Source organism: Plodia interpunctella, chromosome 1 (assembly GCF_027563975.2).
Source record: "Plodia interpunctella isolate USDA-ARS_2022_Savannah chromosome 1, ilPloInte3.2, whole genome shotgun sequence".
NCBI classification, from domain to species: domain Eukaryota; kingdom Metazoa; phylum Arthropoda; class Insecta; order Lepidoptera; family Pyralidae; genus Plodia; species Plodia interpunctella.
In genome coordinates, this window is record NC_071294.1 from 914,458 (window position 1) to 929,593 (window position 15,136).

The window sequence follows — 15,136 nt, forward strand, 5'->3', positions numbered from 1 at the left end:
GATTTTTCCCGACTGAATTTTCAGATGTTAAAACCCACCAATCAAAGAAGGCCGATGCCCCAGTAATGGGAAAATTAACAACTTTATTTAGTAAGAATTGTGGTCCGATTTTGATGAAATTTGGAAAATTGATTTGAAACTTTTTATTATGGTTTTGCCGGCGAGCGAAGCCGGGGCAAGCAGCTAGTTGAGAATAAAAGAGGTCCAAGTATAGAATCCTGGGGGATACCACGATGCAAATTTCTGGGTTGGTGAGTACCATTGTCACTTAAAAGCGTCACTCTTTCACAACTCTGTTACTCGGCGAGAGAAAATGGTCGATGTGTAACAACTAGTATTTTTGGCAATAACTAATGAATTTTACTAAACGCCATTGTATATCTGTTTAGTATCAGTATTGTCTATTGGACTAAACCATTAATTTAAATGCGTTTTGTTGTGTATCATAAATGAAATCAGCATTTTACTGGAAGGCTAGTCGCCGGCATTCAACTGAATACTAATATCACGCATTGCTTATCAACAAATTTTATAAATAATAATGAGAGAAAAATTATATTCTCATTATCATTGTCAAAAAAGTCCATTATTTAATTACAAATAACCAACATATCATGAAACCATGTATCATAAACGTGGATTTAGTAAGTACTTGGAGTTCCTACGAATTCCATGATCATAAGTGATTTTTTAAATTATCAGTTTCGTGATAGTAAATTGACAGAACCAATTCATCGACAAATGTGTGTTCAGTGAAATAAAATCTATCGATCTATGTCAATAATCCGATTCGATTATAAATTTGCAACATCTCATAAAATATTACAAAACTATTAGGCCGCCTTTTCAAGTTAAGTGGTAAGTTGTTACGCAAATGTTACTTCGTGTGCAACTGTGTACATTCAACAGCACATCAACCCACCAAAATTCATTGCAAAGTCGCCGCTATTACGGCACCAAAGAGGTTCATGTGGGATAACTTGATGTGCTGTGGAGTGTACATTCAAGTTTTCACATAAAACTTACGTTATAATATAACTAACTAGTGTGAAGGCTGCGTTTTTATTTTTATGATACAAGAAAGTTTTAAGAAATGTATAAATAAATGCCTATTGATTTGTATAGCTGATTTTTATTTTAAATCTTCTTAACCAAGCATTTCACCAATTGTATTTGTGAAATATGAGTTACCTTCTCCGTTTCGCTACCAGCTCCGTTCCGTGTATCGTCCTCCAGAGTTACGATAATGATTATGACTCGAGAGTCCTTGAGAAAAGTTACTTTACAAAGGACAATTATAGGTAGATGCGCAAGTATGTCGTAATCGACTGACCACCGTTTGGTAGCTTCTCTTGTGGAACGTCGCATACATAATATATATAATTGTTATACAAAAATGATAAATTGCAATGTTAATTCCATGGTTCGATGTAATTTGACTTGTGACAACCCTTGAAATAAATGGAATAGAATAGAATCCCTTATCGAAGTCGTTAGAAAAGATGCCCCAATCGAATAAAGGGAAAACAGTCCAACGTGAGTCTAACCTTCCAGTGATACATTTACCTATTCAGGTAAATGTATCACTGGAAGGTGTGACGTCTTACATCGTCCAGAACTGCGCATTGCGGTCAAGTATTGTGCGTGATTAAACACCTAATTTGCCAATTGGTATGAGGGTAGTTTTATTGTAGACACAAAATAAAGGTAAGTTAATAATACAAACACACAAAACTAGTGCAATGTCTCCAGCGAAACCACTGAGACGCTCCAAATCCCTGTGTTCCCTACATGAGGAGAAAGAGATAAACTTCCCCAGCTACCGACAGAGTAGCCGACGGATTAGCGACTCTTCCGTGGAGATATTTGTGGTAAATGATTCTGGATCGGATGCCTCGCTGGAGAAACGGGAAGACAGTGGGATTGGGGACGTGAGGAATGGTGGTGCGCTGAAGAATTTGGAGGTTAAGATTGATCGACTAAGCGGTTTGTACTGGATTTAACCAATTTTATCTATAAATGTTAGGTATTTAAAATTTGTCTCATTCGCTGTTGAATGGATTTTGATTACGTAACGATGTTTACCTTTAAATCATTTAGGTATGATGTAGACTTATCCGTCAGAGCTTCGGGTGTGTTACTTCTAAAAATATTAAAAACCCCCTACTTAGATAGTACCTACTGGTAAAAATATCGCTCGTTCGCCGTTATCTCTCAGCTGTTCACGATAGGTTTCCATACCTCTCTAGTTAGGTATGGAGCTAAATTTCTACATAAAATAAATTGTTTTAGACCTCTTCACGGAACAATGCAAATTGCTAACGGCAATCAAGGAAGAAATACACGAATCTAAAGGAGCAACGGAGCACCAGCAGTTGTTTGAAGAGTTGACGGCGAAGGCATTCTCAGCAATGCAAGGGTAAAGCCTATTTTTTTTTTTACTAATCTATGTTCTCAGCACAGGCAAATGTATGTTTATTTGCATTATACATACAGAGGAAAGTACATACAATAAAACAGTAAATGAATTGTGTCTGTGTCTCATATGTTTAAAAATAATCAGGCTCTGTACAAATATCTACCTACAGTGCCTGATTTTTTAAAATAGAATAAACATTAGAACTACGGGACGGTTTTTAATGCAGCAAGCTTATTGCTGTGGGGGCTAACTCTCTCTTCTATCTGAAAACAGGAGAATAAAAGAGCTCCTGGACCGTCCGCCGCAGAACATTCGCGCCACGACTCTGCTGAACGCCATCGACAAGCCAGCCCTGTCTCTGGACCGGGAAGTCAGAGAAGCACTCATGCAATTCCTGCAAAATGACGTGAGTTTATGAGTCTTCCTTTTCCAATTCATCACAATGGTACACTGCACTTGGCACGGCTAGATTTGTAAGAATCATTTTAAGCATCTAGCTGTGATGGTCAACTTGTTAACACTATGATCGAAAGATCCCAGGTTCGAATCTGTTAATAAATGAAAATATTAGGACTAATAATATATAGGGCGGCTAAATGAAATAAAAGGTCCAGAGGTGTTGAAATAGACGTATATTCATCCAGAAAGATGGAGGCACAGAGTGAGAGAGAGCGGGAAATACCTAGTACTAAAGACAAAATCATAGACAAACTAAAATGTTGCTATCTCCAACAGAATCCTTCTCGTGCCACATTAGTTTATATTCATATATCTTTGCAGAAATTTTTGAACAAAGTGCAGGCAGTTGCACACTATGCACAGCATATAGGATACTGATATGATTATTTGATACTGATATGAAACGTATTTTTTTCTGAAGGAGCTAAAAGAGCGCATGGTAACAGCTACCGCGCAGTCTGTGAAGGAGGTGATCAGCAGCTGCATCTCCAAGGACATGTGTGACATCTACCTGCCAACCCTGGAGCGCTCACACCGCCGACTGTCTCGCCACATGGCCAGGGTGCTGGCTGACGCCTTCGCCCAGTGTGAGTAGTATCTGCCTCTTTTTCTGAAGGTCATCGACGGCTATGTCTTTCAATCCCTAGTTGACGTGCTGTTTCACATAATTACTTAAAGTGCATGAACCATGAAATTAGTAGGTACTACGTACAACGAAGCACTTACTAAATCCATGACATGAACAATGATTAGAAATCGGAGTATCGCGGGACCCACAGCACCATAGCAATGATGGCTCCAGACGAGGGACTTTTTCCATGAACTTACACAAATATTTCATTGTCATTTTTTCAGGAGTCCGTCGTCATTTATTAAATGACATGGCCAGCATGACTCGACCACTGTCAGTGTTATTTTCCAACATAGGTCCTACTTTCTCGATTTCCAGACGAGAACTCCGCCATATTCCTGAAGCATACGAACCGCGCGTCACGCGCGCTCCGCCGCTCGCTGGAGCAGCACGAGCTGTTGCTGCAAACTCCCGGCCCCACAACTCTTCACCAGGTTTTACATGACACCATTGAACAGTACGTATACCACATGTTTGGTATATTAATTTAACCCCTCCATCTCGAAGATTCAGACACAAGGGCGCTGGCTATTGGTCTGTAGACGAGGGGTAAACAACCAAGAGAAGGACATTGTTTTGTTCGCGAAATGTTCGTTAGTTCAAAGCCATGCTTACATTTATTAGACCAACTGGGCAGACATTGCCAATTTGCGACATATGAAAAGGTATTGATTAAATGTATTAAGATGTGTCGAAAATCGGCAAGCCAAAATATAGTAAAAATATCTCAATGGAATATCATCCATTAATGATCCATTCATGCATAATGAACCTCTTTCAGGTTCCTGAAGACGGAACTAAAAGACTGGCGGGAGAAAGTGGTAGAAATACTTTCGTCGCACGCTGATGATGAGCCAGGGGAACAACTGCCTCCAACGCCGCTAGAGTGCGCGCCAGTCAGTCCGCTGCAACCTGCCAACCCTGATATGTCTATCATTGATCAACTGGTATGGTTACCTACGAGTACTTCTATTTATTTCTTACTTTTCTATTCTACTATTAATGTTTGTAACTATGCTATATCTATCACTCTCTGTGACAATAGCCAGAGTCTACCTTGGTGCAAAGAGTCTGTATGGGTACCTTATTTCTGCCCCCAAACAGCAGTGCTTGCATGATTGTGTTCCGATGTAAAGGGTGAGAGAGGCAGCGTAATAACAGGGTAGGCAAAAAGTAGATGCCAACAACAGTACTATTACTATACTATTAGCGTACAGTTACATGTATACTATTTATACATACAGTATATATACTATTAGCCTATTTACCTACTGATGTAAAAAAATCGTTTGATGTGCGAAAAAGTGCGCAACACTTCAGCCAGATTGAAACAGTGCCCTGTATAGTCGTTAGTTAGTGGTATTATAAAATGAGTACCTATATAATGACAGATGCAGTCAGCAGAAGTCAACAAGCTAATCCAAGATGGCGACGTGAACGGAGCGTTCGAGCGCGCGCTGTCGGCCTCCGACCTCTCCGTCGTGATGGCGGCCTGTCGCGCTGCTGATCCTGCTAAGGTAGAAATCTAATATTTCTTTGCTACTTAGCTACTTCAGTTCACTATTTAGCTACTTCAGTGTGTATGCGACTACTTTGCCACTAGATGTCAGATGCCTTTAGGCGACTTTAAATCTGACATTAGTGTTGCTATCTATATATGTGTGTTTGTGTTATAGAATTATAGTATCGCTGAGTTAATATCAAGAGTTTCGAACTTACTTTGGGGCAATTCAATCTGTGTGATTTTCCCTATACATTTGTATATTTATTTATTTTTATGTGGGAGTTATATGTAATGAATAGGGACATGCATGTTTTCTATGGCGATAGGCGGACTATCTGCTTTCTTCTTTAAAAGGAAAAGATACGGAATTGTATGTTATAGGAACAACATTAAATGAACGCTATTTGATTTAATAATATGACCAATTAGCGCGCGCAGGGTCAGCTACGTCATACGTCATAATTTGTTGTACGGCCATCGTCATATGTTTTATGGCGCGCCTTGAAGAGAATAAAAAACTAGAACTCCGCTAGAATAGAGAAGGCAATAGTGCCTTCGCAGACTGTGTCCTGATCAATAGGTCACCTATATTATTAATAGTCTACTATATTATTTTCCTTTTCAGGTGTTCATTCAGCCGTGTTTGCTGGAGCAGTCTGTTCTGATGTCTCTGGTGCAACAGCTTGCAACAGATATGCTGCACGAAACTCAGCTTAAATGCAGGTGCACATTTCCGTTCTTTTTCTCCTCCTAGTATTGAAATTAATGTCACAATAAGTAATATATTGAATAAATTTTCCGACAAAGTATTAGCGTATCATAAAAGTAGATATACTTAAGTAAAATGAGATTTTAAAAACTCGCATTCAAATACCAATAACTCTCCAAAGATGGGTCTTTTGCGCACGAGTTGTCCATCGATATACCGCAAATATACATTTCTGGACATGGGTAACTCGTTTCATTTGCTAAATCTACTCGACTTTCTTTGTATGATCTTTCACAGATACCTAGAAGACGCTCTGATCCACCTGAAGGCATCGAACCCATCGACTCGCGCGCATCTCCCGCTGGTAGTGGGGGAAGTCCGCAAACACCTGATGAAGTTCCTCCACGCCTACCCTAGTCACGTGGCCAGCCGGAGAATATCACTCATCATCATGGCCGCCGATAATTTACTTAAATAATCTATATATTTTTAAGATTAAATGTTGATTATTTTAGAATTCAATTACGTTTTACAAAGACTTTTTTATTCTTTATTGTATTTAAAAAATAAATATGTGGTTGAATGTAATTTTTAGTTTAATTTCAGTTTAATTTATTGCCATTTTGTTTATCTATGTTGCACAAAAATAATTTTCTTATCTCGATTTAATATGCACTTAAGTTGGACGACGAGCAAGCAAAAGTGTATATATGACGGACAAGTTTTTAACTTTTTTATATGTTTTAAGATGTCTTAGAAAACGTTTGCTATATTGAGGGAACAGTATGCTGATACTTTTTATTTTTTTTTTAACAAATAATAGGATTTATCTTCAGAGTTCTTGTGCATTATCTTGTAAAAAATAGATAGTGACAATAAATAGATTTTGGGACTTTTTAGGTTTGGTAACCCTGCAGCGCAGCTGTCATTCGGTCATTTGCTTTATTTTATTTGTGCCGATGATCCTATTTCATAAAATAAACAAGACAATGGAATTAGCATAAAAAAGCCAACGGATTGAATCAAAAGTGAAGGAAGTTGTAATAAATAAAATGGCTCCACAGTACATTTTATCGCTAATACTTCTGCTCACCTACAGTATGGTGCAGCATTGTGCTTCGGCAGCGGTTCACAGCCATGCCGTGGAGCAAAACCAAGAGAGAGAATCGGACGGCAGCTACAAGTCGCGAGACCACGACCACTACAACGAAGGCGAACACAACTCCGAGTTTGACCATGAGGCTATATTAGGTGCTATTTTATTTACACTTTTTGTTTTATGACGTTACGGCGATAGCCGGCAGTCGGCTTCGTTTGGTGATAACAAATGCGTGAAAACATAGACTATGTCTTTGCACAAATCGCTTGTGGTTCTAGTGCCGTGTGTGTTGCTCGTGACATACTATTACTTCCCTATTGTTGAGTTCTACGGCGACTTTTACGATTTAAGTAGGTGCTGATTAATTAATAGCTTATTTTGCATTAGTTCTGGAGTAGATGAAGTATACATTATGTCCATGCTGTATTCAGTGTTGGTGGTGGCCCCACTGGTAGTGTTAGTGACATATTATTCCACTATTGTGAGCTACATCGAGGATGATCTCGAATATTATGAAGAAGGTGTTACATTATTTACATTTGATGTGATGGGATACACGCTAGCACATAATTTTGTTGTTAACTGCTTGCGATTCCCATTTCTATATTTATATTATTATCTGATTTTTATAATCATTTTAAAAAGCCTTCTGAATCAACAACCTCTCTTGACTAATTGTTTTCATTTGTTATAAATGAACATAATTAACAATTACAACTTTACATAAAATTTAATATTCAGTTGTAGGAACCAACTTCCCAATTTTCGTAACTTTTATATTGGTGTAATGATGCCAGAATGTGTTGACCATCAAATAAATTTTATCTATCTGACATGGCCTGTGGGTTATCAATAATATTATCACTATTATTATTCATATTATTATAATATCTAATTAATTACTATGTAAGAGCATAGCACAGACACACTTTTGTTTAAAAAGTAGGTTCGAGTTACCTGATTAAAAAAATATATTTTGTTTATTGTAACATGTCTACCACAGGCAGTGTAAAGGAGGCTGAAGAGTTCGACAAGCTGAAGCCGGAGGAGTCCCGGCGGCGGCTGGCGCAGCTGCTGCCGTTGATGGACCTCAACCGGGACCAGACCATCGACAAGGCCGAGCTCAAGGCATGGATCCTCAACTCATTTGTGTGAGTCCATTTATACAACAATTTATTTTAACTGAACTGTGTAAAGTGACAATTATAATGGAGCTACTATCTATATCAACTTGAGACTCGAGAGTGATGGACGAAATAAGCAAGACGGAAGGAAGAAAAATTCAAAGTGATGCTCTACCGCAACAACTGTTTCATGTGGGGCTGGACAGGCCATGCTGCGATGCCAGTCTAATAAGTAAACAGATAACTCACTTGTATCCTGGAGATGGCTACAGAAAACAAATTGGGAAGATGAATTGAGCCTCTCAACCTAAATGTGTTCTAACTAGAGTAGTGTGGCATGTGGTATGGACAGAGAAAAATGGAAACAGTCGGGGGACGTCAACATTTATCAAACTCGGTAAGAGAAGGCTAATCTATATTCTATATTATGTATATAAAACTCTTGCTTTACTGAGTGACTGACTGACAGACGTGCGTTGTCTGTCAGCCGAAACTACTGGGCGTCTCTTCATAGTCGCATTGCGTGTGTGTTTACACACAACAACTTTCCTGGCATTAGTAATGGAGTGGTTTGCCATTGCCTTCTCCATTTCACACACAAGTTAATAATCAACCAGTGTGCAGGTTTCCTCACGATGTTTTCCTTCTGAAGTGGTCGTCGATGAAAACTACTATACATGAGTCAGATTGGTATACAAACTCATGTCGCACGAGTAGGATTCGAACCTGGGACCTTTCGATCCACAGGCGGGCGTCTTAACCATTACACCACCACCGCTTCTACATTCTAGGTACTAGGTAGGTACTATGCATTAGGTACTTAAAAGAAATAAAAAAAGAACTTGATGCCTTGATCGTAATCCAATTACATGTTATAAAAAAAAGTAGCGTCTGCTTGTCTCAAAAACTACGGACGAATTTTTGTACGGTTTTTACCAATAGCCAGCATGATTCCTGATGAAGATTTATGGTTTTACTCGAGCGAAGCCGTGTCGGGCCGCTAGTTATAAATATTTGTAATGCAACGAGAGTGCAGCACTTATAAATTTCCATTGCCACAACAAATTGAAACAATCCAGCTTTGTGCAATAAAATGTTTGGTCTTAGATAAGATTTCTGTTGTTGGTATGTGAAATTCTGTTTCTATGTGCATATGAAAATGACTATTATGCTCTTGGAAATAAATCATATCTAATGAAATTTCTCTATGCACTTATAATTTTAGAAATAATACAGCGAATCTCAATCAATCAATCAATTAATCGAATTCAAATCTCACGTAAAAGTTAATAGGTAAATTACTAAAAATAATACATTTTCTAAATTGACCCTTTTGGACCTGTATCAGTGTGTTAATCCAGGGTTTTTTGAGTGTACAACATTTAAAAAAATGATTTCGATACGTACAGACACATATACAGTTTTATTATATATATACAAAAGCACCTACTGTGCAAATCGATTGTTCTCATGTAACTCCCATGTCACTGTTTATATTTAGCGTAAAATCGTTAAGACAATAGGGCGACAAACATAAATATTTTAGATTACACAATCGTCATTAAGTTTATTTACTTACAAGTAAATAAACTTAATGACGTCATTAAGTTTATTTACTTGTAAGTAAATAAACTTAATGATAATGATGATAAAGAGAATTCTTTCCAATTTGTAAATTGGAAAGAATTCTCATAACTAAATGACGTATGTCTTCTATAAAGTTAGCTTGTTGCATCCGCCTTACTTAATGAATAAAGGTAGTCTGCATAAGTACCTCACTCTCTTCTGAATGATATGATACATATTCGAGACTAGATGGTGCCCGGGGCTTCGCTCCCGTGGGAATATTAAGATAAAATGTAGCCTATAGCAATCTTGGTTAATGTACCTTCTAATGGAGATAGAATTTTTGAAACGGTTCGATAAGTTTCGAAGATATTAAGAACAAACTCAAGAACGCTTACCTCTTTATAATAATTGTATAGATGAATGAGCGAAAAAAAATAAATCTTATTCGGCATATGGTGTGCAGCAAGCTGTCGAAGGAGGAAGCCACGGAGCGCATGAGCGAGGTGGACACTAACAAGGACGGGCTGGTCACGTGGAAGGAGTACATGCAGGACGCGTTCGGAGCCGATGACGAGGACGAGGTCGGCCCCGACGACACCGGCGAGACTGGCATGGTATTATACCCTTGTTATCTTTATTTCAGACTAGATGTTGCCCGGGGCTTCGCTCTCGTGGGAATTTCGAGATATAAAGCCTATAGCAATCTTGGATAACGTACCTTTCTGATGGTGAAAGAATTTTTGAAATCGGTTCGGTAATTTCGGAGATTACTCGCCTTAAACGTACAAACTCGGATGAGAGTGAAATGAGAGTTGACTGGTGCCTACCAGCAAATCCGCCCCTGAAAGCACGGGCGTATCTAGAGAACTTTTCCAGGGGGGCACAAAGGGGCCGGATGTTTTCGAATAAATTTGTTTTTATTTTTAGGTCGATATAGATTCACGACTACAGAAAAGCCATGATAAACCGGTTAGTTTTTGTTCAATTACTTTTTTTCTAGGTCCCAAGGTGTGTATATTGTACTTGATTTTTTATTAAGTTCTATTTTGGGGTGGGCCCGGCTCCCCCCTTCCTACGCGCGTGCTCGACAGTAGACAGACACTGTAATTTAGCAAAATATGAAATGCCACGAGAAAAAGTACCTTGTACAGGTAATTATACTTCCTTTTATACACGCACAGTATCACCATCTCTACTTTATAAAGCGCCATTGACCATCAGACTAGACCAAATCCTGCGGGAAACTGCGGACAGAATAAAAAGTACTCTATGAGTTAACCCAAGGTATCAGCTACCTGAAGACCAAATTCCATAAAAATGGCTCACAAACCATCGCCTTTATATGTGATGTGAAGCGCAGACTGCCCTCCATAAGGTAGGTACCTATTCTCGTGGAACGACACAAATATTTACTATACACATATTTTTACTGTATAATGTATCTCATTATAACTAAAATTTGTGAAAATTGGTATAGAATACATACAAAGATATTCTTACAGCTGGTGCGCGAGGAGAAGATCATGTGGGATGTCGCAGACACCGACGGCGATGGTACGCTCAATTTCGAAGAGTTCAAGGTATACACTCATAGGAATCATGTTTTTTGCCAGTCTAAATAAATACTTTTTTAATTGGCTCTCACACAAACATATTGGTCCTACAAATTAGTAATCTGGCATGACGACATTAATCTACGCTGACGAAGTCGCTGGTAAACAGCTAGTATTTTATTTCACATATCAATTTACACAAGTTTTGCAAATAAAATATTTTGCAAAAAAAAAAACCAGAATTATTTCATCTCATTATTATTTTCAAAAATATCTCAACCTTGACGTTGGCAAAATTATCGTTTTGGCGTACGATGGAGCCATGAAATTAAAAAAAAAAAAAGTTAAAAAACATATGTGACATGTACAACAAATCCATTTCAATGATATTGTATTGTCGTCGCGTATCTCCCGTCCAGATGTTCTCGAACCCGGAGGAGCACCCGATAATGCATCCGTTTTTGGTGAATCAAACCCTAAAAGACAAGGATGAGGACGGCGATGGCTACCTGGAGTTCCACGAGTACCTCGGCGCACGAGGTCGGGACCCTCAGCCCAGTGCGTGCATGACAAGCTTACATTTTATCTCCCTCTTTCTCTCTCTCTCATTCGGGGCTGTGACGCTGCGAAAACCGGTCAGTGTAAAGGTTAATCTTAACATTTTGAAGATTCGCATTTTACCTGCCTGATGTCGACCCTCATTGGTATTGCTACCTATTAGCAAAGCTGTGTCTCAATTCAATAGTACCGTATACTGGAGTAGGCGTGGCGTCGCCCTTATTGCTATTTCTCTAACATAACTTGTAGTGACGATGCGCGAGGTTGAGGCAGATGAGTGAGGGGCAGCGGTTCCAAACGTAAAACGTACTAGTGGAGCCTAGTAAGTCTCACCCTTTTGCATGATGTCTGTGCATTATTAATTGTATTCTCTATATTTGGTCCGTGGTGGGCACTCTTGTCCTCAAGACATAATTTATGGCTGTTATTATTGTAGTATTGTTTGTATAGCGACTAATTTTTTTTATTCGAATACGATTCCAGCATGCCGTTTATCTAATGATTTCCCTCATTTTTTTTTACAGTCGTTAAATAAATTTATATGCATAGTGTTTTCTTTCATAAATTCATAGGTTATATTGTAAATGTTTAAAGATTTGAAATAACTCGTTCGAACTTTAAATATATACTATCAGATGTCAATGAATGACAAGGATACTTGACCAAATTGAAAAGTTTAATTTTCTTGTAAAATTATACAGTAGCCGCGACTTTTTCACCGGGTCAGATAACCTCTTCATTCATATTATATTATACCCATAATTGATCATCTGGGCCGCTGTAGGCTTCAGCTGGAGTCCAATTTTTGTTGAAACCTAAGATGGCAAAAGGTTGGAGCCGAACTTCGGTCGGGCATAAAACCACAAAAAATATTATAAAATGACGGACAAAATCACACAAATTGAGTTAGCCCCAAAGTTCGAAACTTGTGTTGTGGATACTAACTCAACGATACTATAATAACATATATAGATAAACATCCAAGACCCAGGTCAATCAGAAAAAGATCATTTTTATCTTGTTGATCTGACGGGAATCGAACCCGGGACCTCCAGTGTAGCAGTCCGGCGTGATGACCGTTAGGCCATGGAGGTCGTCAGCGTTTTTCCAATTGCATCCGCAGCCATAGAGCCTAGAGGTCCGCTATGACAATGTCTTTCGGGATTTGTGTATTAATACCAGTTCTTAACGACGCCAGGAACCGGTGAAGACAAGGCATGGCTCGTATCGGAAAAGGAGAAATTTGACGATTTGGACTCTGACGGAGACGGGAGACTCGACGAGAAAGAGATCATGCGCTGGATGATTCCCGACAACGAGTGAGTATAAATTCTTTGCAACATGATTTTAAATGCTAATATATAAGGTCCTTTATAATTAAAATTGCTATCAATAGGTCGCTATCAAAGTCTGTCGTAGTTGAAGACTATATTATCGATAGACTATATTAACTATCGAAAGACTATTCGATAGCGTTCTATTGAATGGCAAAGCTATCGATATTTCGGCAACACTACGTTCTATATTCACAATTAGCAATTTTAAGCTCTAACTTCCAAAAGTTCGCGATGGATTATCGTACAAAAAGGCAATTTTGTACCAATCGTCTCCGTTTTCAGGGAAATAGCCGGGGAGGAGGTAGACCATTTGTTCTCGACCGCGGACGACGATCGCAACGACGTCCTGTCGTTCGAGGAGATCCTCGACCATCACGACGTGTTCGTGGGCAGCGAGGTGACGGACTACGGCAGCGACCTCTACGGCGAACACTTCGCCGACGAGCTGTGAGAATCGCATAAATTTACAAAACAATACCTCTTCCGCTGGTCGTTGGTCGCGGTAAAAACGTACAATCTGACAGCTGTCAAAGCAGTGGCGCCACCGACGGAGAGGCGGCGCAACACGCGGGTGCAGCTGGCGTGCCGCGTGTTCCTGCTGACTGCGACGTTCTTTTACGCCTCGGGACTCGACAGCGCGCTGTTCTATAACAACTTTATGGACGTTGAAAATGCTTGCCACGATTGGTTGCTCGCGGCCGTCAATGTTATCAAATATGGCCGCCGGGACCAGTTCGAAGACAACAGGCTGTTTTATTTCGCCTGCTATGCTAACTTTTGTTATTTGCGCAGATAGATCATTTTTTTAACAATTTCCCACTGATGTTCTAATAATCTCATAACTTTGAATACGTGTAATCACTAAGGTACACTTATACCGCACCGCTCCCACCCGGCACGATCTCGTTCATTGAAAATTGAGCATTAAAATGTTTACTGTAGACATACTTTACAATGACAAGACGGGAACTGACAGTAAGCAGTCGGCTGATTTCTTGTCAATGTAAAGTATGCCTACAGAGAACGTGCTTTAGAGCTCACTTTTCAATAAACGGTGCAATAGAAGTGTTGCTTTATCCTGTTCGTGATTAACCAATCTGGCACGTTTGTCGTGTTTCTCGGGCGTAAAAGATCCTTGTGTTTTAACTTATAGTATAGTTATTTATTGAATAACGAATATTTGATTTTAACTTATTATATAACAAAATATATTTATATTTATTTTTGCCATATCTTCAGAGTTGCCGTTATTTTTGCCATTTATTGTCGAAAAATATTTTTGTTAATTAATTGAAGTATGTATACAAGTACAATATTATATTTTGTAAGTGTAACATTATCGTTAACATGTACAACAAGCCTGAAAATCTGAAAGACCCAAATAAATCATTATTTTTCTATTAAATATCACGACTCACACGTAATATAGTCTTACATGATACGTAAAAAGATCTGCTTCACATCAAATTATCGTTTATATCAACTGCATGTTGTGTTTATTTTGCTAGAACGCTCGAAAGCTAAGCTCAAACTTGTATTAGGGTACTAGTCATGTATATCCACGATTTCTCCTAATATTATCTTCAACATCTGTATATAATTTCACAGTAAGTACCGAAATCATGTTAAGTGTAATAATAATAATAATAATAAAATTAGATACCTATATAGTGTTAGGCCTAAATTTAAGAACTTATCTATTATTACCTATATATTAACAAACTTTTTCATGTTTCTAATGTAAGCAAATTTTTTAAGGAAAACCGGAAAATAAACTTCTATTCGATGCTGTAGGTAGGTGCCATAATTATGTACTTAGAACCAACTGTGAGTCTATTTGAGTGTACTGTATGTGGTATTTCAAATAAAGTATTTATACTACCTATAATTTGTTTAGTCATCTAGAAAATATGCTCTGTCTTCCGATGCACGATGTTTAGATATAAATATTAGTAGTATTTTCATTGTCGGAGACAATTGAGTGTATGTTTGGATCCGCTAACAATGGGTCAAATCTTCTTTCCCCACGTTGATGTACACTATCAACCGAATGTATTCTAGAAGATAAATTTATTTTTAATAAAATATGCCGAAAATAAAGGCCTGTTTCATCACTTTCTAATAAAATATAATTTAATCGACTAGATAAAACTGCCTAAGTTATAAAGTTATCA

General features: G+C 38.4%; 2 protein-coding genes across 7 annotated transcripts; both read left to right on the top strand.

Annotated features, from left to right (window-relative positions):
- Positions 1 to 1,704: 1,704 nt before the first annotated feature.
- LOC128672083 (enhancer of mRNA-decapping protein 4-like) lies at positions 1,705 to 6,310 on the top strand. Its single transcript, XM_053748994.1, has 9 exons — positions 1,705 to 1,986; positions 2,293 to 2,419; positions 2,693 to 2,825; positions 3,300 to 3,465; positions 3,828 to 3,966; positions 4,291 to 4,456; positions 4,901 to 5,026; positions 5,639 to 5,736; positions 6,020 to 6,310. Exons 1-9 carry the CDS (start codon positions 1,743 to 1,745, stop codon positions 6,198 to 6,200), a joined length of 1,380 nt encoding a protein of 459 aa, XP_053604969.1. The 5' UTR covers positions 1,705 to 1,742; the 3' UTR covers positions 6,201 to 6,310.
- Positions 6,311 to 6,622: 312 nt separating this feature from the next.
- LOC128672093 (reticulocalbin-2-like) lies at positions 6,623 to 15,062 on the top strand. Of its 6 annotated transcripts, none has more exons than XM_053749005.1 (8): positions 6,623 to 6,973; positions 7,825 to 7,972; positions 9,978 to 10,128; positions 10,442 to 10,483; positions 11,017 to 11,094; positions 11,487 to 11,625; positions 12,824 to 12,944; positions 13,245 to 15,062. In XM_053749005.1, the coding sequence occupies exons 1-8, from the start codon at positions 6,775 to 6,777 to the stop codon at positions 13,411 to 13,413; spliced, it is 1,047 nt and encodes a 348-aa protein (XP_053604980.1). In that variant the 5' UTR covers positions 6,623 to 6,774; the 3' UTR covers positions 13,414 to 15,062. The 6 variants fall into 6 exon arrangements, with proteins under 6 accessions (XP_053604980.1, XP_053604986.1, XP_053604992.1 ...); XM_053749011.1 differs by having other exon boundaries at positions 6,624 to 6,973; positions 11,487 to 11,607; XM_053749037.1 differs by lacking the exon at positions 6,623 to 6,973 and adding an exon at positions 7,033 to 7,171.
- Positions 15,063 to 15,136: the final 74 nt, after the last annotated feature.

Bases quoted from the DNA above. Each gene is read 5' to 3' on its own strand.
- LOC128672083 (XM_053748994.1), top strand. From the start codon at position 1,743: ATGTCTCCAGCGAAACCACTGAGACGCTCCAAATCCCTGTGTTCCCTA. The intron at 1,987-2,292 runs GTTTGTACTGGA...AAATTGTTTTAG, and splicing joins TAAGATTGATCGACTAAGCG to ACCTCTTCACGGAACAATGC. The intron at 2,826-3,299 runs GTGAGTTTATGA...TTTTTTCTGAAG, and splicing joins TGCAATTCCTGCAAAATGAC to GAGCTAAAAGAGCGCATGGT.
- LOC128672093 (XM_053749005.1), top strand. From the start codon at position 6,775: ATGGCTCCACAGTACATTTTATCGCTAATACTTCTGCTCACCTACAGT. The intron at 11,095-11,486 runs GTATACACTCAT...TCTCCCGTCCAG, and splicing joins TCAATTTCGAAGAGTTCAAG to ATGTTCTCGAACCCGGAGGA. The intron at 11,626-12,823 runs GTGCGTGCATGA...TAACGACGCCAG, and splicing joins AGGTCGGGACCCTCAGCCCA to GAACCGGTGAAGACAAGGCA.